Genomic DNA, 26,753 nt, shown 5'->3' with positions numbered 1-26,753 from the left:
CACTTTCTGGAATATTTTGTGTTATTTTGTTTGTCTCTATTACACGATGCAGGAGATGATTATCGAGGACTACATCTACGGAGAAAAGGAGTAGGCGATGTTTCGGGTCGAGACCCTTCTTCAGACTGATCAGATGTTGCCTACTCCTTTTCTCCATAGATGACTCCTCGCCCGTTGAGTTTCTCCAGCATATTTTGTCTACTTGTGCTACACTGTACTAAGTTCAGTTTTAACGCAGCATTGTTCCTGTACTGTACTGTGTACTCTGTTATATGTCCATGTCGGGAACAAAAAATCTTGAAAATTAAAACCTTTGATAAGCATTCATGTCACAGCCTGTGACTTCTCCCTTTGAAACCGTTTCCAAAAATTGTTGAGAAGCAAATGATTGTGTAAGTGAGGATAGAACTTCATGGCAATTAGAGAACTATCGGCTGTGGAGACACTCTGGCTTTCACTGGTTCAGGGGTCAAGCAGTGGGTGGCTGGAATCAAGACACTATGAAGTGGATGCTTGTGACAAACTGAAGGGGGCAAATCACAGCAGGAGAACTGACATTTAGATATACTACTCTGGAATGTTTTTGCTCTAAAATACAAATTGCCAGAACTTTATTTTCCAGTTAATAGTACAAAGATCACATTTAGATCCTTCATGGTAGGTGACCCAGGCGGCAATTAGAAAGCATTTGGCATTTAGTTGGCTGGTAACACTGCGGGGGCAATTCTCCTTTGAATATGGAAAAGTATTAAAGCACTATTGTCTTTGTCGGTTGTTGATAATGCTCCCAGTGGGTTAGTTAGTGGTACCATCGATTCATTTGTGTATCTCTGGTTGCAGTTGTCGCCAATTCTTAATAGAACGGCAGAGTGGCGCACAGTCAAGACACAAGTGGTTGGAGATGCTGGAATCTTGAGGAAAAACGCAAACTCAGCAAGTCAGGCAACACCAGGGGAGGGAATGGACAAGCGACATTGCAGGTCAGGACCCTTCTTCAGTTCTGACTTCAGGTTGCATTTGATGGAGTTTGCATATTCAGCCTGTGCACTTCACCTGGCTTCTCCGGTTTCCTCCCGCCTCCCAAAGATGTTCATCTTGGTCAGTTAATTCACGACTGAAAGGCTCACCCCATGTAAGCGGGTCACAGAAAAATTGATTGTAGTGACGGAAAATAAGCTAGGGGTGGAACATGAGACTGCTGCCGCAGCCAACTGCTTCTCAGTGGATTGAGTAGTCTTGTATGTTATAAGAAAAAATATATATTTTTGATAAAAGTTTGGACAAGTTTAACAATGAAACAGTCGTAATTCATGGCACATTCTCCTTAAGAGCACTGAGCACTATTCAAATCCTCTCAATTAATAAAAATTATGCTATTATTAAAGAATGTGCTATTATAAGAGCTGCCATTATTAAAATTATCAATCAAATTAATTGCAATTCATCCACTTAAGTTAGTTACATTTTGTTTCATTCGAATGGTTGTATTTAAGTCTATTCAAGTCTGAACATAAGGACATGAAATATATAAACAGAAACTGGCCACCTAGCCCCTTTTACCTGCCCCACCAATCAGTGAGATCATGGCTGATCTTTTACCAGAGAACCTCTTCCTTACACTAACTGCATAACTCTACTTCTTGGAGCGCAGGAAGATGAGAGGTAATCTTATAGAGGTGTATAAAATCATGAGAGGAATAGATCGGGTAGACACCAGACTCTTGCCCGGAATAGGGGAATCGAGAACTGGAGGATGCAGGTTTCAGGTGAGGGGGGGGGAAGATTTAATAGGAACCTGAGTGGTAACTTTTTCACGCAGAGGGTGGCACGTGAATGGAACAAGCTGCTGGAGGAGGTCGTTGAGGCAGGTACTATTGCAATGTTTAAGAAACATTTGAACAGGGATAGGACAGGATTAGAGGGAAATGGGCCAAATTCTGGCAGGTGGGACTAGTGTAGATGGAGCAGGTTGGCCGGTGTGGGCAAGTTGGGCCGAAGGGCTTGTTTCCATGCTGTAAGACTCTACGACGCTATGACTTTATAACTCCTAATTTGGCCTCTGTCCTCATAATTGATTCATTATTTTGAGACTGACTCCCAGTTCTAGAAACCCAGCCAGAAGAAATATCAATTCTGCAACTTTCCTGGCAATCCCTTAATAGTCTAAATACTTTTTTTTAAATGAATTACCAGACTGAAAATATGTACTTGCACTGTGATTAAGGTGCACAATGTCATATGGACAAAAGAAGAAATGGGGTGAGGACTGTTTTTTAACTTGAGAATTTCACTGTATACACAATCTGTTTGTCATAATTACTTTATAACAATTAATGGCACCCTTAGAGTTATGTTTTAGTACCTCACATAACTGAACGCTTATGATCTTTGGTAGACATAAATGCTGGAGAAACTCCTTTAATCAGAGGGTGGTGAATCTGTGGGATTCATTGCCACACACGGCTGTGGAGGCCAAGTCAACGGATATTTTTTAAGGCGGAGATAGACAAATTCTTGATCAGTAGAGGTGTCAGGGGTAATGGGGAGAAGGCAGGAGAATGGGGTTGAAAGGGAAATATGGACCAGCCATGATTGAATGGCGGAGTAGACTTGATGGGACGAATGGCCTAATTCTGCTCCTAGAACTTACAGTATGAACTTATGATCCAGATAAGCTACCAATAATTAGTGAAACTGTTGTATCTTCTTCGGTTATTATGGATGGTGATGGGGCAATGTCCATAACCTCACAGCCAGTCTTTCAGACCCTTCTTCATCATCTCTGCTCTGGGCACCTGGCCCTGTTTGCTGCATGCTAACACATATTCCATAACCACCTCGTCTTAAGGTTCCAACTTCGATTACTCATCTTTGCCAGTTCCCAACATTCGGCCTAGAACTTATTTTTTATCAGTCAATAGACAATAGGTGCAGGAGTAGGCCATTCGGCCCTTCGAGCCAGCACCGCCATTCAATGTGATCATGGCTGATCATCCCCAATCAGTACCCCGTTCCTGCCTTCTCCCCATATCCCCTGACTCCGCTATTTTTAAGAGCCCTATCTAGCTCTCTCTTGAAAGCATCCAGAGAACCGGCCTCCACCCAGAATTCCACAGACTCACCACTCTCTGTGAGAAAAAGTGTTTCCTCGTCTCCGTTCTAAATGGCTTACTCCTTATTCTTAAACTGTGGCCAGATCACAAAATGTCTCTGTATTTATCACAGAATAAATATTTTATTTTTTGAACTGTGAGTTAGTAACTGCTGTCATTTAAAAATGGCATTTTAAAATGTGCAATTCATAAAATCATTTTATGTGTTTAGCTGCTCATTTTAGACATCAAAGAGCAGCTTAAATACAAGCAATTTGTACTGAGTAAACTTAAAGAGCTTTTTATCTCTGGTGAAAAACTTGTCAACCGCAGAAAATCTGGCAATTCATTCTCCATAATGAGCAGAATGAGGCAAGCTTAACCCATTTGAAAGTGAAAATTGAGAACCCATCCCTTAAAACATTTGTTATAACGAGAGTTGGGGGAGTTTTGCAATTAAATACTGAAAGGATAAGTTTCAGTTAATAAAACGAAGCATTCTAGAGCACTTCACAAGCAGGCAAAATAGATGAGTTAAAGAGTTAGAAAAGAAGAGATCAAGAGAAGACTTGGGGATGAGGTAAAGGTGAAGGATAAAGGGAGGATTGAGAGAGAACAGAAGTGTATAAGAATTAGCAGAGTATCCTGTGGTGGTCAAAATGTTTGGGTATAGGTTTTAATCAAAATAATTGTTTAATGAAGGTGTCAAGAAGGTGGCAAGGATGACACTAAAGCTCAAACTTGTGGATTATAAGGTGTGTTAAAGAGATTGCAGAGTAAAATATAGTGACCCTGTAGGTGCAATAACTAAACAAGGCATGATTTTAAATTTACCAGTAGAGACTGATGGTGGAGACTGATGGCATTATGGGGATTGATACTCAATGAGGCCAATTTGAAGAAGGGTCCCGACCCGAAACGTCACCTATCCATTTTCTCCAGAGATGCTGCCTGACCCGCTGAGTTACTCCAGCATTTTCATGGTCATAAGTGATAGGAGCAGGATTAGGCCATTCGGCCCATCTAATCTACTCTGCCATTCAATCATGGCTGATCTATCTCTCCCTCCTAACTCCATTATCCCACCTTCTCCCCATAACCCTGACACCCGTACTAGTCAAGAACCTATCTCTCTGCCTTAAAAATATCCATTGACTTGGCCTCCACAGCCTTCTGTGGCAATGAATTCCACAGATGCACCACCCTCTGACTAAAGAAATTCCTCCTCATCTCCATCCTAGAGGAACATCCTTTGTGTCTATCTTTGATATAAGCCAGCGTCTGCAGTTCCGTTTTATTAAAATAAGTTCACATTGTTTATGATCTACTCGAGCCACCTCGTATCTTTTTATTCCTATTCCTTATGTCCTGCAGCACACGCCATAGAAAAGCCATGAGCTGTGCAACTAAATACTTGAAATGAGCTGTTTTTGTTCTGAAGCAAAGTTACAATGACTTTTGTCAGGAGATTGGGCAATAATCTTTGTGCAATATCAATGTTCATAGAACCAAATGCATTCCAGCAACAATCCCCTTGAGCTGGGGAACCCTGATGTTTAAAGTATGCCTTGCAGTATCTTTCAATGCTCTATTGTCCTGTAGCTCCCTATCTTGTAAAACTGAGTAATGGCCTGAATAGTGAATCTGAGCCTGATATGGATCGTTCTACTGTTGGTGCAGATGATTATACTGGTCATAACACCGTTTTGGGAATGGGGTCCCTCAATAGACAATAGACAATAGGTGCAGGAGTAGGCCATTCTGGCCTCAACTGCCCTCTGAGGCAGAGAATTCTCCTATCATCTTTCCATACTGCTCCGGTAACATTACTTCGGGAATGCTAAGGAACTAGGAAATTCAAACATGATCAGTAGTGCCATCTCAGACAGAAGGGTGCAATTAGAGAAGGGCAAATTTAAAGAAGTTAGAATGGAGAAAATGGGCAAAAAATATGAATAAATTGTGACAACATAGATTAAAACATTTCAGATGATGTACATTGACATATAATATTTTGTTACAGTATGCATTAAAAAAAGACATAAATGTAATATTTTGTAAAAATACTGAGGAATTATGTACTCTGGTACCCCTTGAATCTTTTCTTAAAAATCTTTCTCATTGTATATCGCTAGATGATAATCTCCATCGGTAGATATTTCTGCCCCTTTTTGGTGATGTGATTTGCAAGTTTTCAGCCAAGTTTAACTTCCAATTACTGTCGAATATTTTGGGTGTTAAGCATTTTCTTCTTTCATCTCAAAATGTCACAGTCCTCAAATCCACACATGGGCATGTGGCTAGTAAGATCTATTCATAGATTAGGTATTGTGCAGAAGCAGAAAGACTCTTCACAACACAAAATTAGTTGGCACTGCTTACGAACCATGCTGATTACTTAAAAATATCTCTATATTCTTTTCAATTCCCCTCAGCTTGTTTCTCAACTCATACGACGTAGCTGCTTTTATCTTGCTAATCTCCATTCAGCAGGCTGAGATGAATGCAAAGTTTGATTAGTACAGCTGCTCTCTGCACGGGTTCAGTATTTTGATTCGTTGATGTGCTGCGTGTTGTTAATGTTGGGCCTAACCGCTGGCTCGGTCTTATGTTCTGTGTAGGTTCGATGATCGAATTGGTGGCAATTTTGGGCTTGTTTGTGTCAGGTTCCATGGGACACACATTTCAAGATTCAAGTACTGAAGTGCTTTGTGATGATTTGACATAGAGACATAACATTATATACAGCTTGAAGAAAGGCATGTCGACCCAATTCATCCATGCCAACCAAGTTTGTCTACCTGAGTGTCACAATTTCAAGTGTTGATCTGCACCCCTGTAAACCATTCACATTCACGTACCTTATCCAAATGTCTTTTAAACATTGTAATTGTACTCCCTCTGTCACTTCTGGCAGCTTGTTCCAGGGTTTAGCTATAAGGAGAGGTTGGACAAACTTGGGTTTGGAGGTTGAGGGGAGACCTGATGGAAGTATATAACATTATGAGAGGCATATCATAATTTGCAGTAGATAGTCAGAACCTTTTTTTCAGGGTGGTAATGTCAAAGACTAGAGGGATAGCTTTAAGGTCAGAGAGGGAAAGTTTAAACAAGATATATGGGGCAGTTTTTTACACAGAGAGTGGTGGGTGCTGTAGGAAGTGGCAGTGGAAGCAGATATCATAGTGGCATTTAAGAGGCTTTCAGATAGGCACATGGATATGCAGGGATATGGATCATATACATGCAGAGGCCATTGGCCTCAAATTTGATACATACATTGTGGGCCGAAGGGCCTGTTCCTGTGCTGGACTGTTCTGTGTTCTATGTATAGTGAGTAGGGCTCAACGTGCAGTCCATGTGAGTTCTACCTGTTGCAGGTTGTGCCAGAGTCTGTGGATCCCCCTCAAACTGATTCTAACCTTGGACTAATCAACAGTGTGGAAACAAGTCATCCTCATCCCTGAAGAACCACCCGAAAATTATGGAAATTCTGCAAGCTGCAAGTTTGTTACATCCCATGCTATCTTAATTTGAAGGTACAGTATATCTCTGATTCTTCACATTGCAGTGTCTGACATGGGGAACTCCACATCCAACGGCGCTGTGTGTAAATCTTAAACCATGGACTGGAGTGATTCGTTTGTGCCTGTTAATGTGCAATTAGATGTGGGCATAAATGCTGGCCTTACCAGCAAATCCCGGAACTGAATTTAAAAAAATGTTCCAATTTTAATAGTTACTCAGAATAGTCTAAAATGCAGGGCCGTCTTAACGCATGGGCACGCTGGGCAGTTGCCGGGGTCCCACGAGCATAGGGGCCCCGTGCTAATCTATGTATTGTGGAATATTATTGTAGAACATGAAAACGGAGAAGAACATCGCAAGTACATGACGGCATATTTGATCCGGCATTAAAAAAACTGGAAGTACAGTATAGGGGCCCCAGTGCACTGCTTTACCCTGGGGCCTATAATGCTGTTAAGGCCCTGCTAAAATGGGATGGTAAATGGGCTGTGTAATTCTGTGACTACATACACCGTGGCTCTCTTTATCTTCATTTCAATTCTATGAAGGTTACAAGTATGTTTAACTTCCCTTGTGCTTCAAGAAAAAGTTGGTTTCTTTATAGGACTTAATTAGTGACTTGATTGAAATGTTTTCTTACTCACCCGAGCCATTTAAATTTGCCTTGGTTATGCTGTTATCGAGCACAACGGAAACCCTTTCTTCAGTGAGGTTTCACCGTTTATTTCTGCCTGCTCACACACGGTCGCATCTTCCATCATCACGTAACATGATATTCGATTCATGCCATTCATTGGCTTCAAGGTTACCTTGTCAGCAGATTGTTGAGTTGTGTAGGAAGGAACTGGTGATGTTTCGGGTCGAGACCCTTCTTCAGACCCGTCTGTTCCTCCAGCACTTTGTGTCTATCGTTAATTGTTGAGTTGTGATGCAGAGAGTGGAATGGGGCTGAGATTGGGCAAGGTCACAAATCTCAGTTCATCATCCAGTGGTTGGATCCCAATATCTTAATGTCTCATAATTCTCATCTAACCTGCATTATCAACACATTTTGATCATTTTTCATGAATGGGGATCCATCCGCCAGATGATGAACAGACATTTTGTGACATTCCTAATAACATCCTTCTGGCACTTTTGTTGGCCGTGCTCAGGGTTCTAGTTTTCTCTGGTGCGTTCTACTTTCAAAGATCATCAGCCAGCTCTATAAATCACTGTGGCTGTGCAGAACCTTGAAGTTTAGGGAGTTTGGAAGGTTTTCTGTTCCCAGAGGCTCATGCCTGGTGCTAACCTGAAATATCTAAAAGCAGTCAGATTCAGCCCAGGTCAGATGCTCAATAAATTACAACAACCAATTCATACCTTCTGAACCTTCTGAATGTTGTAGTCGGCAGGGCAGTACTTTGCATATCGCCAACTTGGACAATTTTACATTTTTATCAAGCCAATTAACCTACAAACCTGTACGTCTTTGGAGTGTGGGAGGAAACTGAAGATCTCGGAGAAAACCCACGCAGATCACGGGGAGAACGTACAAACTCCATACAGACAGCGCCCGTAGTCGGGATCGAACCCGGGTCTCTGGCGCTGCATTTTGCTGTAAGGCAGCAACTCTACCGCTGCGCCACCGTGACATATGTAGGTGATGGAGAATGGAAGAAATAGCCATGTGAGATCTGTTCCTCTCTTTGCCTCACTCAGTGTGTTCCATTTTCTGCATTGATTGAACACAGTTGGTAATTGGTCTCTGTCACAACTGCTTTCCCACTCAGACTGGGACTGCACTGAAGACTGACATTGAGACAAAAAAAAAGATCTTTTCAGTGGTCGCATAAAGGCTAAATCTTTCATTGATTTACTTGGCCCATATTTTCTGCGAGAGAAAGTGAGGACATTGGACCCATGAAGTTTGTTCCTTCAGTCTACTTGCACATTCAAGGAATGCAAGGAATGACAGAATACAAATGGCAAGGCACTGGCAGTTTGTGCGGTTACACTGCAATCTAGTCAGTGGTGGATGGTGGATGGTGGATGGGTGCCACAATTTTTAGTTTAGTTTAGAGATACACTGCGGAAACAGGCCCTTCGGCCCTTTGAGACCGTGCCGACCAGCAACCCCCATACACTCACACTATCCTTGTGCCACCCCCACTTCTCTTTTCCAGCTTCCTTCTGCCTGACCACAATCAGTCTGAAGAAGTGTCCCGACCCAAAATGTTGCCTGTCCATTCCCTCCACAGATGTTGCCTGACCCACTGAGGCACTTTGTGTATATTATTTTGTTTTACAGCATCTGCTGAAACCCATCTTCTAATGCTGATAAGTCTCACTGTTATAACACTACCATCTATGAGCCTTTATTTTATAATATGTGGGATTGGTAGACATCGTTGAAGGTCTATAATAACTACAAGACTGACAAATGTCCCAATTATGTTGGTATGGGAACAATTAAGCTCTCAGTCCTGTAAAAAGCTGGTCCCAGCATTCATTATAACATCATTCCAGCATTGAAGAATGTCGACTGCTACATTATAGCTTCATCAATAATAGATGTTTGTATAGCAAAGATAATGTTCCTGCTTTGAAAAATGTTATGACTATTGCTCTAATGTAGTCGCATTGATAATGGCCAATGCAGTCATTATATTTTATCAGTGCTAATGGTTCAACAGACTCAAAACCTTTTTAATGGCAGTAGTCAGAATTGGAATATATATGGCTCATTGCATTTATGGCTGGTAATAAATAATAATGTGTAGGAATGAACTGCAGATGCTGGTTTAAATCGAAGGTAGACACAAAATGCTGGAGTAGCCCAGCGTGACAGGCAGCATCTCTGGAGAGAAGGCATGGGTGACATTTCGGGTCGAGACCCTTCTTCAGACTTATTTTGGGTCGAGACCCTTCTTCATAATAATAATAATAATCAGTTTCATCTTCCTACAAATTGGAGTGAAGGATGTGCCATGATTTCTGCATACAACCACATTTATTCCTTCTACATTTTATATTCATGTTTTTAACAATTTGCAGTTTTAACCATTGTATATTACATTGACAAACTGGAAGCAGACGTGAACAAAGGGTTAAGGTTATCATATGAATAATTATTTATGCCAAAATATTTCAGCTGAATAATATACATCTTGCATTTTATATAATTATATAAATTATATAATCATTTACCAAATGAGCATCAAACACCATATGTAATTTTCATTTCTCTATTTGCTAAGAACTGGTAAATGAAAATGTATATTTACATGGCCAATCAGGTCATTAATGAAACGTTAGCTCTCTTTCTCTCTCCACAGATGCTGCCTGACCGGTTGAGCATTTTCCAACTTCTGTATTTATTTCACATTTTTGACAAAGGCAGTATTTGCTTTTGCATTAAATAGGGTTTTTCATGTTTTCGGGGCATTGTGCTAACAAATCTATTATATTCTCCTGGGGGAGCAGAGGAGATGTACTTTATTATTCCCAGCTAATATTCCTAGTTTCTTCCCAGCTGTTATCAGGCAACTGAACCATCCTACCACAACTAGAGAGCAGTCCTGAACTACTATCTACCTCATTGGAGACCCTCGGACTATCTTTGATCGGACTATACTGGCTTCATCTTGCACTAAACGTGATTCACGTTATTCCCTTTGTCGTGAATCTGTACACTTGTGGACGCCTCAATTGAAGTCGTGTATTATCTTTCTGCTGACTGGTTAGCACGCAACAAAAACTTTTCTTTGTATCTCGGTACAAGCGACAATAAACTAAACTGAACAACACGAAACTAAACTAAACTCAACTAATGCCCCATTCAATAAAACAAACGTGGCACTCTCTCATCAGTAAAGTGCTCGTTGTGAAGCTAATGCTCAGTCCTCTGGAATGTGACTCAACCCACAACATTCTGACCGTAAATGAAAGTGCACCCGTCTCACCCAGGGTGAGTCATGCTGATGCCACAATGTTGTCAAAGATCAGATGATGATATTCAAGGTCTTTACCGGCAAACATCGCCATCATTTAGACCGAGCAAGAAATGAATCTATTACTATATCTCATCGCGATTTGGCCTTTCCACTTTGGTACTAATTAGAGCATAAAGACATCGAGAGAGTGAAAGCAAATATATCTCTCCCCCCCGTAATGTATCTTTACCATGGTTCACTCACGCATGTACAGACTGTGAATTGGAAACAGCGTTTACGCACTGGGTTTAAAAATACTTATTAAAATAATCTGCACCCAAAAAAATTGAAGATAGTAATCTTTCATCACAAAAATAAATTATTTTTAGTAATTTGCTCCTCAAAATGTGTCTCCTTCTCTTCAGCCGTCAGGCAGTAAATGAGGTGATGGCTGCACAGGTGTGCTGCACATTTAGACAGGTATTTGGATAGGACAGGTTGAGAGGAATATGGGCCTCTAAATTCAGGCAGTTGGGACTAGTGTAGATGGGACATGTTGGCCAGTGTGGACAAGCTGGGCCGAAGGGCCTGTTTCCATGCTTTAAGACTCTATGACTCTATCTGTCCTGGTTCATGTGCTGATTTAAAAGCAGGCCAGATGCCTCTAAACTTTAATATTGTTATTGAGGTCATTGGCCCAGATTATAGTGTGCAGGGTCATTCTCTTTGTATCTGATTATTTCCCTTTACAATAAATGCAGGAAATGTTTGCCAGAGCATTTCCCCCTTTGGCTATCTTGTAAACAGTGAATGGAACAGTTCTGGCAGAATTTTAAAAAATGCATTCAGTTGTGCTGCTGCTTTAGTACAATTCTGGGTACTGCAAAAGCAAAACAAAAGCATGCCTTGGATCTCTGAGAATGCTGAATTCAGGATGATAAATTGTTGTGCTGGGTAGAGTCAAGGCCAGCTCATTAGGACGATGAAAATGTGAATGTAGATTAAGAAGCTGGACAAATAAAGCTGGAAATGCCTAGTTCTTTGCGTGTTTTTGCTTTTGTTTTCCTTTACTCCTTCATCTAAAGAGTTTCTAAGTTCATAATTCCATAAGTTCTAGGAGCAGAATGAGGCCATTCGACCCATCAAGTCCACTCTGCCATTCAATCATGACTGAACTATCTCTCCCTCTCAACCCCATTCTCCTGCCTCGTCCCATAACCCCTGACACCTGTACTAATCAAGAATCTATCGATCACCGCCTTAAAAAATCTCTGCATCTAATTCACATGATGAGCTCTATTGCCCATGTTGCTGTATATGGCGTGTGTAGATGCAGTGTGATGAAATGGCAGCTGGAAAACTGGACCACCATGTTCAGATGTTCCATTCCTCCTTATTTTTATATTTCCATTGTAATTTCCTTTGTCCACATTTAGCTGTGGGATAATGCTGGCACTCTGTACCTGCATGAGACATATCTATATGCAACATCTATAATGTATTAGACAATAGACAATAGGTGCAGGTGTAGGCCATTCAGCCCTTCGAGCCAGCACTGCCATTCAATGTGATCATGGCTGATCATCCCCAATCAGTACCCCGTTCCTGCCTTCTCCCCATATCATATAACCATATAACCATATAACAATTACAGCACGGAAACAGGCCATCTCGACCCTTCTAGTCCGTGCCGAACACATAATCTCCCCTAGTCCCATATACCTGCGCTCAGACCATAACCCTCCATTCCTTTCCCATATCCCCTGACTCCGCTATCTTTAAGAGCCCTATCTAGCTCTCTCTTGAAAGTATCCAGAGAACCGGCCTCCACCGCCCTCTGAGGCAGAGAATTCGACAGACTCACAACTCTCTGTGAGAAAAAGTGTTTCCTCGTCTCCGTTCTAAATGGCTTACCCCTTATTTTTAAACTGTGGCCCCTGGATCTGGACTCCCCCAACATCGGGAACATGTTTCCTAACCCTTAACAATCTTATATGTTTCAATAAGATTACCTCTCATCCTTCTAAACTTCAGAGTGTACAAGCCCAGCCGCTCCATTCTCTCAGCACATGACAGTCACGCCATCCTGGGAATTAACCTACGCTGCACTCCCTCAATAGCATGGACATTTTTTAAGCTGTCTACATAGTCTTGGCACACTGTAATCAAAGTCTCTCACTACAAGGAGTACTGTAGCACCACCAGAGTTGGGAAGGTTTCATTACTTTATTACTGTTATTACAGATAAAGGCAAATGGACGTGCAACCCATCCAATAGAATAGAGAACGGCAAAGCAGCAAAGATAATTAAAAATGCATAAAGTTACTAATCTCATTCAAGGAGGTTGGAGTAAATATATTCCTATTTCATACACTAGAATTAAGAAAAGAATCCCCCCAAAATATTAATCTGTCTCTTCCTTTAAAAAAGAGTCCTGGTGCAGATTTCTAGCAATAACTTTTGAGTTTATATATTAAAATGTTACTGTAAATTACTTCACAATGCAAGTGACAGAGGACAGAACACAAGACTATTATAGAAAGCAGTTGCAGCCCGTGATACATTCATTTAAAACACTATCAGACCCAAGCCTTCAAACTGCTGTCCCACTCCTTTCCACTGCAGCAGCAGAAGCTGGGGTTGTCATACCCAGTCCACTTCATCCCCTTGTAGACTGCTCGGGAGTAGGGAGCAAAGCAGAAGAAGAGGCGCAGACGACGTGCCACACCGCAGTAGGTCACCATGGCAATCACAATAAGTGGAGACATAAGGACAAAGCCAAGAATGATGAGGGCAGAGGAGCTGTTATCATCCAGGACAGTTTTACAGTAGTATGCATCCGAATGTATAACCTGCAGATTAAATATAAGAAAAGTTACTCCAACTCACATAGATCATGGTAATGCCACTTGTATAGTCTTTGTTGTACAAATGGATTTTTTAAGCATTTTATTGCAACAGATGAAGAATAATGTTCATTTCCAGTGAATATTACTGATTGATATTTGACATTCTATCAAACATTTTTAAACACATTTTGTGCTCATCGAAGTAACAGATGGGAACAGTGGACCATGAACCAGCCAGTCAGTACATTATGTCTAAACAGCCAATTATTTTTCAACGGAGACTTGAAGAACTGCAGATGGTAGAATTTTAATTTGTTTAATTCAGAGATACCATATGGAAACAGGCCCTTCGGCCCACCTACAGATCTGCGCCTATTTGGGGTATGGGAGGAAACCGGAGCAACCAAAGGAAAACCTCACAATCACAGAGAGAACACGCTAACTCCACATAGACAGTACCCGAGTTCAGAATCAAAATTGTGTCTTTGCCGCTGTGAGGTATCTGTTCTACCAACTGCGCGACTGCCACCCGCAAATCTTGACCAAACGCAAAGTGCTGGAGTAACTTAGCGGGTCAGCCAGCAACTGTTGGGGGAATGGACAAGCAACATTTTGAGCCCCAACCCGTCTTCAGATTGAAGTCGCCCATCGTTGCCCTTTACAGATGCTGCCTGACCTTCTGAGTTACTCCAGCACTTTGTATTTTGTTCAGTTATTTGTCAGTATTCATTACTTTTTTGGAAGCAAATCCCTAGCTTCTATTCCCCTCCCTTCATTCCAAGAGCTCTCCCGAGTTTAAAAAAAATCAAACTCGTGGTAAGCACGGAGAATGAACGTAGCCGGTACGTCAGAGCTCGGGGACGTCTCTTAGCGCTAACGGCAGGTACTCGGGAAGACTCGCTAACGGCAAGTAAGCATGGGAAGTCTCGTGAAGATTTTTCAACATGATGAAAAATGTCCACGAGAGCCCCGAGTACCGACGAGCGGCCATTACCGTAAATCTCCGAGTTCGAATCAGGGCAAACTCGGGAGAATTCTTGGAATGAACTCGTACCGTGGGACAGGGCTTTAACTCTTGTGTTTTTAAAAGAGCAAAACTGAATGGTATACTCCAGATGTGACTTCATTAAGACCCATGTATAGTTGTGGCACAACTTCTCCACTTCAATCCGCTACCCCCTTTGCAATAAGTCCTTCCAAATTAGTCGTTGTGCTGACGTGCTAACTTTGAAGTTCAAAAGCGTCTGAGAGTTGACCACAGGATCCTCTGACCAAGCTCTGAAGTTGACTTTTATCTCCCTTCTGCGCATTTCTCATGCGTAATGAATGTGTGAATAATTCAGAGAAGGTGACCGCCAATCTGAATAAATCTCGAATACATTAGCCACATCTAACGCTGTCTGTGATCGACATGTTCTGGACCGTTTGGCTGAACTGATGAAAAATGCCGTCTACCATTCTCAACATTATTTTATCTTGCAGCATCACATTCCTATTCATTTGATCATACATTCAGTCGATATAGATTTATCCAAATGCAAAGAGTGTAGAACGGGATTGTGCAGTCTGAAAGCAGATTGCATTGATAAGATGCATGAGTTGGAATCTGACCTGCTTACTGCTGACAGCTGCCACAGAATACAAACAAACAAACAAACACTTCACACATTAATAATAAGTGAGAAGCACATTTATTCAGCTCAGTGTTTCTACGAAGACAACAACATTGTCTTTTGTTGACCTCGGCAGTCTGCTTCATACATGTAGATCAGTCAATTGGGAATAAGACCAGCGAGCAGTTGGCAAAGTAATGTAACTAAAAACATAAAAGTAGACAAAAAATGCTGGAGAAAAATGTTCCAATGTGGGGCAAGTCCAGAACCAGGGGCCACAGTCTTAGAATAAAGGGGAGGTCATTTAAGACTGAGGTGAGAAAACACTTTTTTACCCAGAGAGTTGTGAATTTATGGAATTCCCTGCCACAGAGGGCAGTGGAGGCCAAGTCACTGGGTGGGTTTAAGGGAGAGTTAGATAGAGCTCTAGGGGCTAGTGGAGTCAAGGGATATGGGGAGAAGGCAGGCACGGGTTATTGACGGGACGATCAGCCATGATCACAATGAATGGCGGTGCTGGCTCGAAGGGCCGAATGGCCTCCTCCTGCACCTATTTTCTATGTTTCTAAAACATTGTCAATTGAACGTCCTCATTTTTAATTTGATATTTTAATCATTAATAATCATTAACAAATATAATTTAATAAGGGGATCATGACAGAAGCCTCCCCGTGGCGATCCCCGGAAACCACGACACGATGCACTCTGTGACGCGTCCAATCGGGTGACCAATTCTGTCAACACGTTGAATGACAACGGAAGCCAACAGCGTCGTCTGACACACGAGCGAACACTTTAATAATAATATTTCTAATAATTTCCCCCTCAGCCTCGTTACTTGCTTCTTTGGGCTGCTTAGATGCAGCTTTTGAAACCCTCTCTCTCTATCTCAATGTAATTTCTTCCCCAACAATACAAGGGAGTTTCAAACGTCTTTCGAAAAATAACATTGATTGTACGTATCGATTTGTAAAATCTTCCTCTTCTATTTTTTTTTCATTATTAAGACCTTTAATGTAGAAATATGTCCAAGGAGACAGCACTGAGTTGTAATCATACCAGGTTGACAGCACACTAAATAATGAGGAAGGAGGCTGAGGGGACTGCACAAGACTCATAATGTATTGGATGTATTACGTATAGTCTTGGGAATCACTAAGCCAATACACTTTATTGAGGGAAAGGATTCAGGCAATAAAAGTTTCGAATGATCAAGGTTTCAAAACTTTGGGAATTTACAGCAGCAATATTGAGTTGCATTATGTACTGTGCTCTTAATGACAAAACATATTTAGAGTGTAGACAAAAATGCTGGAGAAACTCAGCGGGTGAGGCAGCATCTATGGAGCGAAGGAAGACCCGAAACGTCACCTATTCCTTCGCTCCATAGATGCTGCCTCACCCACTGAGTTTCTCCAGCATTTTTGTCTACCGATTTTTCCAGCATCTGTAGTTCTTTCTTAAACATATTTAGAGTCTCACCGGTAAATGGTAAAATGGTAAAACCACATACACATAAGCAGCTGTTGTAGATTTTCGCGTTGTATGACTCAAAGAAAGAATGACATCCTCCTAAGTTCATACGTTCATAAGTGATAGGAGCAGATTTAGGCCAGTCGGCCTATCAAGTCTACTCCGCCATTCATTCATGGCTGATCTGTCTTTCCCTCTTAACCCCGTTCTCCTGCCTTCTCTCCATAACCCCTGACATCAATAATCAATAATCTGTCTATCTTCCTTAAAAATACCCATTGACTTGCCCTCCACAGCCTTCTTTGGCGATGACAGATTCATCACCCTCTGACGAAAGAAATTCCTCCTCGTCTCCTTCCAAAAGGAACGTCCTTTAATTCTGGGGCTATGACCTCTGGTCCTAGACTCTCCCGCTTATCTTAGTCCAAACTCTTATCCTGAAATTATGAGCTCAATTCTTGACTCGCCCACCAGGTGGACCATCCTCCCAAATCCCTTTACAGAACCTTATGTACAGAATATTATGTGTGGTAATGGAGGGACATGAAAATAGAGAATGAAATGTTAAAATCAAGACCAGGAGCTGAAGTAAGTCAACAAACATGGGTGATAGTCAATAGGCCTGACTATGGGAGAACTGGGGATGGGGACTGGACATTGTGCCTCCCCCCACAGTGGTAACCATTGTGGGGGGATGTTTTTTTGTGTGTAAATTATTATTTTATTCTGTGTCCAAGATGGCTGCCGGAAGGGAGAGTGTACGCTGGCGCGCTTTAGCTGCCGCTGCTCTCTCTTCATATTGTGTTTTTGATTTTTGTCTTTGGATTGAATTCTGTCTTTAATTTGTGTACTGGTGATGTCTTTACTATTTATTTTATTCCGCTTACATGTTTTTACTCTTTTTTGTAAGGTGTCCTTGAGACTCTTGAAAGGCTCTTGAAATAAAATGTATTATTATTATTATTATTAGGATGCAAATTAGGATGCCAGTGGAGGAATTTTCAATGGCCTGAAGTATAAGGTGTTTGGAAGATGGTAAGGCCATTTGCAGTGGTTTGGAGGCCTCAAAGGAATGGTTGAGAATTTCACCTGGAAAGGAGCTGATGCAATAGAAGTGACATTAATAACACTGGAAGATAGACACAAAATTCTGGAGTAACTCAGCGGGTCAGTCAACATCTCTGGAGAGAAGGAATGGGTGACATTTCAGGTCGAGGCCCTTCTTCAGACCGACCCGAAATGTCATCCATTCCTTCTCCCCGGAGGTGCTGCCTGTCCCGCTGAGTTACTCCAGCAATTTGTGGCCATCTTTGATGTAAACCAGCATCTGCAGTTCCTTCCTACACATTGATAGTACAAGAGTTGATGCAGATGTGAACACAGCATCAAATCTAATACCAAGGCTGCAAACAGCATCGTACAATTGTCTGGGGCAAGTATCAAGTTGGAGGCAAAGTTTGAGGGCCTTAATTAATTGTCTGTGAAGCACAATAATTACTAAATTGTGTTAGTCATTGCTCAATTCACTGGAACTTTGCAGTAACCTCATGAGCATCCCAATGAGCATCCCATTCTGTACACTACTGCTACGTCCATTATAATGGGCCGATTAGTGTATTGTCATGCCAATGTAACCTTCATGCTTTGATTCTTGATCCTATTTCTAATATAAAGCTTGTATCACCAATGGCCTATTAAAGGTTTAAAGGTCTTTTATTGTCATGTGTACCAATTAAGGTACAGTGATATACGATTTACCATACAGCCATAATCAAAAAAGCAACAAGACACACAACTACATAAAAGTTAATATAAACATCCACCACAGCGGATTCCCCACATTCTTTACTGTGATGGAAGGCAATAACGTCTAATCTTCTTCCCTCTTTATTCTCCCGCGGTCGGAGCAGTTGTACTACCCGTCTGGGCGATCGAAGTTCCCGCAGCCGGTGATCAAAGCTCTCGCGTCGGGCCGATCGAAGCTCCCACGGCTTGGAGCTCCAGAAGTCGGTCTCTAACCAGGGAACGCGAGCTCCACCATGTTAAGTCCGCAGGTTCCCGTGGTTGGAGCTCCAGAGGTCGGTCTCCAGCAAGAGGCCGCCAACTCCTCGATGTTAGGCCGCAGTGCGGACAGAGATACGATACGGAAAAAAATACCGCATCTCTGTCGAAGGTAAGAGATTAAATAGAAGTTTCCCCCAACGACCCCCAACCCCCACATAAAGCAAGCGAAAGAGCACTAAAAACATACATGTAACACATACTCTAAAGCAACAAAGAAGGAATGGATGAGATAGACAGTTGGCGAGGCTTTTAAAGCTTTTAAAGTTGGTGACATTTAACTGTATTTATCACTTGCTCTGCACTTGAACTTTCAACACTTAGAGCAAAGTGAAGGATTTGTATTTGTATTCGTCTGTGGAATTCTCTGCCTCAGAGGGCGGTGGAGACAGGTTCTCTGGATGGTTTCAAGAGAGAGCTAGATAGGGCTCTTAAAAATAGCAGAGTCCGGGAATATGGGGAGAAGGCAGGAACGGGGTACTGATTGGGGATGATCAGCCATGATCACATTGAATGGCGGTGCTGGCTCGAAGGGCCAAATGGCCTACTCCTGCACCCATTGTCTATTGTCTGACTGCTATTTTTAAGAGCCCTATCTAGCTCTCTCTTGAAAGCATCCAGAGAACCTGCTTCCACCGCCCTCTGAGGCAGAGAATTCCACAGACTCACAACTCTCTGTGAGAAAAAGTGTTTCCTCGTCTCCGTTCTAAATGGCTTACTCCTTATTCTTAAACTGTGGCCCCTGGTTCTGGACTCCCCCAACATCGGGAACATGTTTCCTGCCTCTAGCGTGTCCAAGCCCTTAACAATCTTATATGTTTCAAATTATAACATTGATTGAACGGTTTGATGCAGTAACAGGTAATCCAACCTCATAATTTGTCTTTGAAACCTTGAGCTGTAAGAATCACCCTCAAGGCCTAGTTTGTTTTTTAAAAACTGGCTTAATACATAATGTAGCTGAGAACTGAGAGTCTGAAGAAGGGTCTTGACTTGAGACGTCGCTCATTCCTTCTCTCCAGAGATGCTGCGTTACTCCAGCTTTTTGTGTCTACTTGAAGCTGAGATCGTTGGGATTGGAGCAAATCACAAAGCAGCAGCTGAAATTCTCAAAAACCTGTTTGATATTCCCAACACAAACCAGTACTGTATGCAGTATCAGGGAACAGGTTGTGATATATTTTCACAATCAGATGCTGAGAAGATGATTCTGTTTCTGGGGATCTACAACTAGCGGTAATAAAGGGATTGCGCTGAGGAGTTGCTTCAAATGGCCTCCTCTTACTCATCTTTTTTTAAGTTTATATATTTAAGTTTGTTATTTGAGAGGAATAGGCAGGTTGTTTGGCCATAGAAATCTTTTCAATGATTTGCCTTGTAATACAGCACGTCCATAACTGTTTATGAGGGAACTGCAGATGCTGGTTTAAACCAAAGATAGACACAAAATGCTGGAGTAACTCAGCGGGACAGGCAGCAGCATCTCTGGAGAGAAGGAGTGGGTGACGTTTCGGGTCGAGACCAGCATTTTGTGTCTATCTTTATGTCCATAACTATGAATTCTTTTTTATATAAATCCCTTGCTTTTAAGTTGAAGTTATGCCCATATAGCTGATCAGCTGCAATGTTTAGTTTAGAAATACAGCACGTATCCGGCCCTTTGGCCCACCGGGTCCGCACTGACCAGTGATCCTTGTGAATTAACACTACCCTACACACATTAGGGACAATTTACATTCATACCAAGCCAATGAACCTACAAATCTGTACGTCTTTGTAGTGTGGAATGAAACCGAAGATCTCTGAGAAAACCCACGCAGATCATGGGACGAACATACAAACTCTGTACAGTCAGCAACAGTGGATTGAAGGAAGACAAAAATGCTGGAGAAACTCAGCGGGTGGAGCAGCATCTATGGAGCGAAGGAAATAGGCAACGTTTCGGGTCGAAACGCTTCTTCAGACGCGAAACGTTTCCTATTTCCTTCGGTCCATAGATGCTGCTGCACCCGCTGAGTTTCTCCAGCATTTTTTGTCTACCTTCGATTTTCCAGCATCTGCAGTTCTTTCTTAAACAGTAGATTGAACGCGGGTCTCTGGCGTGGTAAGGGAGTAGCTCTACTGCTATGCCGTTAAGAGGGGCTAAGTTTAAATGAGATGTGCAGTACGTCCTTTACTCAAAGAGTTGTGGGTGGAACGTGCTGCCAGGCCAGATGGTGGAGCCGAGACAGGTAATAATCAACTGGCTGAAGTATGATTCCTCTCTCCCTTTCGGATGGTGTTTGTAACAAAGCGCATAGCACTGAGGTTGATGACAAGCAGCCCAAGGAGGCATGTGGGTGGGGAAGGGGGTGGTCGTGGGGAGGTGGTAATGCTTCATAGTCTCACCTCAGTGCCACTGACCGTACATAACCAGACTACATTGCTGCATCTGCAGACGGCTAAAGCCACAGCTGTGTGTACTGTTGCTCTCTATTACCTTTAGAGCTTCCAGTATCGTATGTGACCAGGAAAATAATGCAGAACATTGAACAAAATAACTTCCTGAATGAACAGCTTTGAGAGTTATTGATTCAATAGCTCATAGCTGTGTCGTGTGGCATTTACAGAACAATCAACAATACAGCACAGGAACATGCCCTTAGGCACACAACATCAGCTCCGAACATGAAGCCAAGTTAAACTAATCTCCTCTGCTTGCACATAATACATAAGCCTCCATTCCCTGCATATCTAGGTGCCCATCCAAAAGCCTCTTAAATGCCATTGTCACATCTGCCTCTGTCAACATCTCCGGCAGTTGGTTCCAGCTACCCATCATTCTCTATATACAAAAAACCTGCCCCACACATCTCCTTTAATATAATGCTATATGGACACGTTGATATGTTTTGGAGTCAATGCCTACTATGTTCTGTTGTGCTGAAGCAAAGCAAGAATGTCATTGTCCTATCAGGGACACATGGCAATAATCTCTCTTGAATCTTGAATCTTGAATCTCTTAAATGTTGCCCCTCTCACCTTAAAGCTATGCCCTTTAGTCTTTGAGATTTCCACCCTGGTAAATAGGTTCTGACTGTCTACCCTATCTATGTCTGTCATAAACTTCTATCAGGTCTCTCCTCGGCCTAAGGTGCTGCAGAGAAACCAATCCAAGTTTGCCCAACCTCTCCTGATAACTGAAACCCTCTAAGTCAGGCATCGTTCTGGTAAAACCAACGATATGGACATTGAATGCTCAAGATTTTGGTAATGTCCACCAACAGCCCCCGTCCCCCTCCAATCCCTCCCCAAAATCCCCGCCCCTTTCCCTGAACCCTGGCTGACTATGCACCGATTTCTCCACCCCCCCCCCCCCCATCCCTTCCAGTGGCCACACACTTTGCAAATGTTCTACCCTCGAGTTTCACAATTGGCAGCGGCAGCACAACGGTGGAGCAGCAGAGTTGCTGCCTCACAGCGCCAGATACCCCGGTTCAATCCCGACTACAGGTGCTGTCTGCACGGAGTTTGTACGTTCTCCTTGTGACCGTGTGGGTTTTCTCCAGGTGCCCCGGTTTCTTCCCGCACTCCAAAGACGTGCTGGTTTGTGGGTTGATTGGCCTCGGTCAAGTGATAAATTGTCCCCAGTGTTGTAGGATAGAGTTAGTGTGCGGGGATCACTGGTCGGTACGGACTCGATGGGCCAAAGGGCCTGTTTCCACGCGGTATCTCAAAATTAAACTGCACTAAACTCTTCATCTCTTATGGGCTTACATCTGTCTTTCCATTCCTGGCCTTTGCTCAACAATCTGCCTCTCAAAAATTATCCCAGCCCATGTCCACCAATTACTGCCCATGCTGTATCATGCCCCTCCTCTGTTCCAGCTTTCCCCCCCCCCCCCCCCCCCCCCCCCCCCCCCCCCCGCCCCCTGCAATCCATGTTCTCCAGAGATGCTGCCTGACCCGCTGAGTTACTCCAGCATTTTGTGTCTACGTTCGATTCAAACCAGCGTCAGCAGTTCCTTCCTACACATGTGATGGAGACATTGTGGCTGAGGGGGCAAGATGTTCAGATGAAAATAGGATCTCTTTACCACAGCACAGTTTAGATGTACTATATCGGCTGTACATGCGGAGATAAAATGACTTTGGATATTTCTAATATACATCATTTTTTAATTAAAGATCTCAGTCATAATCCTTTTGCTTTGAACTCAGGATTTGCACAAAATCTAGGCTCAGGCTTTATTCCAGATCAACGCCATGACTGAGATTTTGATCTAATTCCTATTGATGGAATAAAGGGAACAAGCTTCAAATTGGGGATTATGTGGAGGTAAATTTGTAACAGAACACTGCTTAATACCCTGGTCACGTTTATTCCGCAATCAATGTAAATGAGAAGCAGATTATTCTTATAGAAGCTTTGTGGATGCATAAATTGACCACTGTGTTTCCTAAATTACAACAATAACTAAATTTGGACATTCTGCTGATTGTGCCATATAAATACAAATGTTTTTTAATTTTCCGCACTACCCCCATTGTTGAATGAAAGCCAGCTAGATGCTTATTTGAACGCCCATTGGAATCAGTTCTTTGTAACGATTGCTGATAAGGAAGATGTCAGACTATTGGTTGGTAGTGCCTGACAATCTATCAGCAGCTTTCTTAAAAAAAAACTGCTTGAAGCGTCCAGGCTATTTGGAATCATTCAAGCAGCAAATTAGAAACACTTTAACAATTGGCGTCCAATTTCATTTTAAGGTTATTCATTTGAAATTCCTTTTTTCTGCTTATTTCATTCCCTGCCTCCAACACAGTGTGAATGAGGGAGTTTACACTTAGTTCCATCCATGTACTGTAACAAACATTCTGTTTCATGGTGGGATGTGTTTAGCTTTTGTTATGTCCCCAAACCTATATTTCTTCTGTTTATATCAGCTCCCCTTATTCAAGAATCAATAGTGTTATTTTCATATGCCATTAAGCACTCGTGTTTACCATTCCCATTTTATTCCCCGCTTATTCCTGTCCAAACCCAGGTTCTATCACTCACCTACACAGTAGGCACAATTTGCTGCAGCCATTTAACCTGCCCATCAGATATCTTTCGGATGCGATAGGAAAGTAGAGGACCCGGGGGAAACCCATGCAGTCACATTGAGAACATGCAAACTCCACTCAGACAGCACCAGAGTTCAGGATTGAACTGTGAGGCAGCAACTCTACGAGCTGCTCCACTGAGCTGTCCCAGGTTGATTGATCTTAGCAAGTGTAGCGGCAGAAAGCTGAATATTAATCACTGGTCTTAGGAGAGGAAAATCGAGAGCAAAAAAACGATGCATTGGACATCTGAGGAGGGAATGTACAGACAACATTTTGGGTCGGGAACCTTCTTCCAGACGGAATGGAGTTGAGAAAAGAAGGCTGGAAAACGGAGATGAGGGCAGGACAAAACCTGGCAAGTGATAGGTGGATGCAGGTGAGCAGTGGTGGACTGCGTCTAAAAATATTGGTTGCCAGGAGACAAAGGGGGCCCACTTCATCAGGGGCCCACTTGATATAGGGGGCCCACTTGCCATCGGGCAAGCTGACACCCTGGCCAGTCCGCCACTGCAGGTGAGGGGGTTTTGATTGGCAGATGGGTGGAGTAGGAGACAAAGGTTAGAGATGACAAGGAGAGGAGAGAAGTATGGTTACCAATCAAAACCCAAATCTTCTTTCAGAAAACCGTACACATGTGATCATTGCTTGTGATGAGGAACAGGTTTGTGAACATGCATTATATTCTACAAACAGTCATTTGCCTTGAAGGAGAAAAGTTGACAATTAATTATGATGCAAAGATTATTCATAAGCAAATAATCTTCTGTATGTTTAATAATAGCGTTCTCAACTTTTGTTTCTGGAGTGGAGGTAAGAAAACGGAGATAATAAACGAGTAACCATTATTATCAAACTTAAGATAGACACAAAAAGCTGGAGCATCTCAGCGGGACAGGCAGCATCTCTGCAGAGAAGGAATGGGTGACGTTTTGGGTTGAGACCCTTCTATAGACTGCAGAAGGGTCTCGACCTGAATCGTCGCCCATTCCTTCTCCCCAGGGATGCCGCCTATCCCGCTGAGTTACTTCAGCTTTTTGTGTCTACCTTTGGTTTAAACCAGCACCTGCAATTCCTACCTACACATTATTATCAAACTTATTGACTAATGCCAAGAGTCTTGAGTGTTTAAGTGCCATATGTACTGATGACAAAATAACAACATTATTTTTCTTGTTTAAGAAGGAACTGCAGATGCTGGAAAATCGAAGGTAGACAAAAGTGCTGGTGAAACCCAGCGGGTGCGGCAGCATCTATGGAGCGAAGGAAATAGGCAACGTTTCGGCCCGAAACCCTTCCGGGTTTCGACCCGAAACGTTGCCTATTTCCAACGTTGCCTATTTACTTCGATCCATAGATGCTGCCGCACCCGCTGAGTTTCTCCAGCACTTTTGTCTATCTTCTATTATTTTACTTGCAGCAGCTTGGCAAGCCTGCAAATGATATACACACAGATAAATATAATAATTTTAACAAGTTCAATAAATGAGAAATTGTAATGTTAGTGCAAACACCAAAAGTCTTTCATGCAACCAAAGCCAGTCCATAGAAGTTGATAGTTGATGTTAGTTTTGTGCAGCGTTCAAGAGCCTGATGGTTGATGGGAAGTAGCTATCGTAGAACCTTCTAGAACATAGAAAATGCAAGCTGAGCTCACATGGTGAATAAATATCATACATCTGACAGTGTTTAATTCAGTGACTGGGGTGGGAGATTGCAACCTTCACGTGGTCCGCCCTGTTTCGACGAATGCAATCAACCCGGCGTGCACAATCAAATAAGATCAAATAGAACAAGTTGTCCTACAACTTTAAGCTGTGCACGCCATACGCAAGAAGAAGAAGAAGATTCAGTGACTCAACGGTTCTGAAATCCCCATCACAGTTAAGTTTGGAGTTTTGTTAAAGTTCTCAGACGACCTTATAAACCTCTGTCCGTGCAGGGCTCAGGATATGCTACTTACTGTGCTGTTCAAAATCTGCCATTTTGCAAATTCTCCACAGGGCGTTTCCTCCTGACCTACTGCATGGTGTTCGTGAACATCAGCTGGGACATGGGAAAGCATCAACTAAATAAATCCGGGCCTCACACTAAGATAATGAGAATCCACACAGAATTATTAGCATCATCACACCCGGACAGTGCAATCAGTTTAGTTTTCATGCTGCTATGATTTTACAACCAATTAATCTAATTGATACATTCTTGTGTGTCAAGAAGTAATACAGCATAGAAACATGGCTTCCAGCCCGATCTCCACACTGACTATCAGCCATCCATATATACTAATCCCATTGTATTCTTCCCGTTACAAGGTTAATTCCCGGGATGGCGGGACCGTGCCGGCTGTCAGCCTGGGGCCGCCACTGCTCCGGGCCGGTGTCCCGTCAGTTGCCGAGAACGTTTATCGCAAATGACCTTTGACAAATCCCATGATTCCTTGCGTTTTTCAGAATACCGAACTCGCTTATTCTAAGAACTGCCAATCCAGATCTGACTAGTTACACCCTTTCATAATTATGATGGTCTCCCGATTATCAGCACTTTCACAAGTTCCTGGTAGATTCAATCTGTCAGTTCTGGTATCATTCTGCGAAACGGCGTTGCATTTTCCTGCACCTTTATTTGAACATAGAACAGTACAACACAGGAACAGGCCCTTCAGCCCACTATATCCATGCTAATCACCTCTGCCTGCACATGATTCATATCCTGCCACTTCCTGCACATCCATGTGCCCATCCAAAAGCCTCTTCAATGCCACTGATGTGCCTGCCTCCATCACCGCCCCTGACAGTGCATTCCAACACCCACCATTCCCTGTGTAAAAAAAACTTAAAGCGATGCAATACCGTTTAGCAGGGCGGCACTGCGGCGCAGCGCTAGAGTTGCTGCCTTACAGCGCTTACAGCCCCAGAGACCCGGGTTTGATCCCGAATACGGGTGCTGTCTGTACAGAGTATGGATGTTCTCCCCATGACCGAGTGGGTTTTCTCCAAAATCTTCGGTTTCCTCCCACACTCCAAAGACGTACAAGTTTGTAGATTAATTGGCTTGGTATAAATGTAAAAGGTCCCAAGTGTGTGTAGGATGGTGTTAACGTGCAGGGATCGCTGGTTGGTGCGGACTCAGTG

General features: G+C 42.7%; 1 protein-coding gene across 1 annotated transcript in view; it reads right to left on the bottom strand.

The window, feature by feature from the left end:
• Positions 1–12,741: 12,741 nt before the first annotated feature.
• tmem88b (transmembrane protein 88B) overlaps positions 12,742–26,753 on the bottom strand; it is a 34,853-nt gene continuing 20,841 nt past the window's right edge. The window contains exon 2 of the mRNA XM_033048307.1: positions 12,742–13,387. Coding sequence (XP_032904198.1) covers positions 13,115–13,387 — 273 coding nt within the window. The 3' untranslated portion in view covers positions 12,742–13,114. The remainder of the gene's footprint in view (positions 13,388–26,753) is intronic.

This window comes from Amblyraja radiata, chromosome 31 (assembly GCF_010909765.2).
Source record: "Amblyraja radiata isolate CabotCenter1 chromosome 31, sAmbRad1.1.pri, whole genome shotgun sequence".
NCBI classification, from domain to species: Eukaryota; Metazoa; Chordata; class Chondrichthyes; order Rajiformes; family Rajidae; genus Amblyraja; species Amblyraja radiata.
The sequence above is the reverse complement of the archived record's forward strand: the minus strand, read 5'-3'. Positions and strand labels throughout refer to the sequence as shown.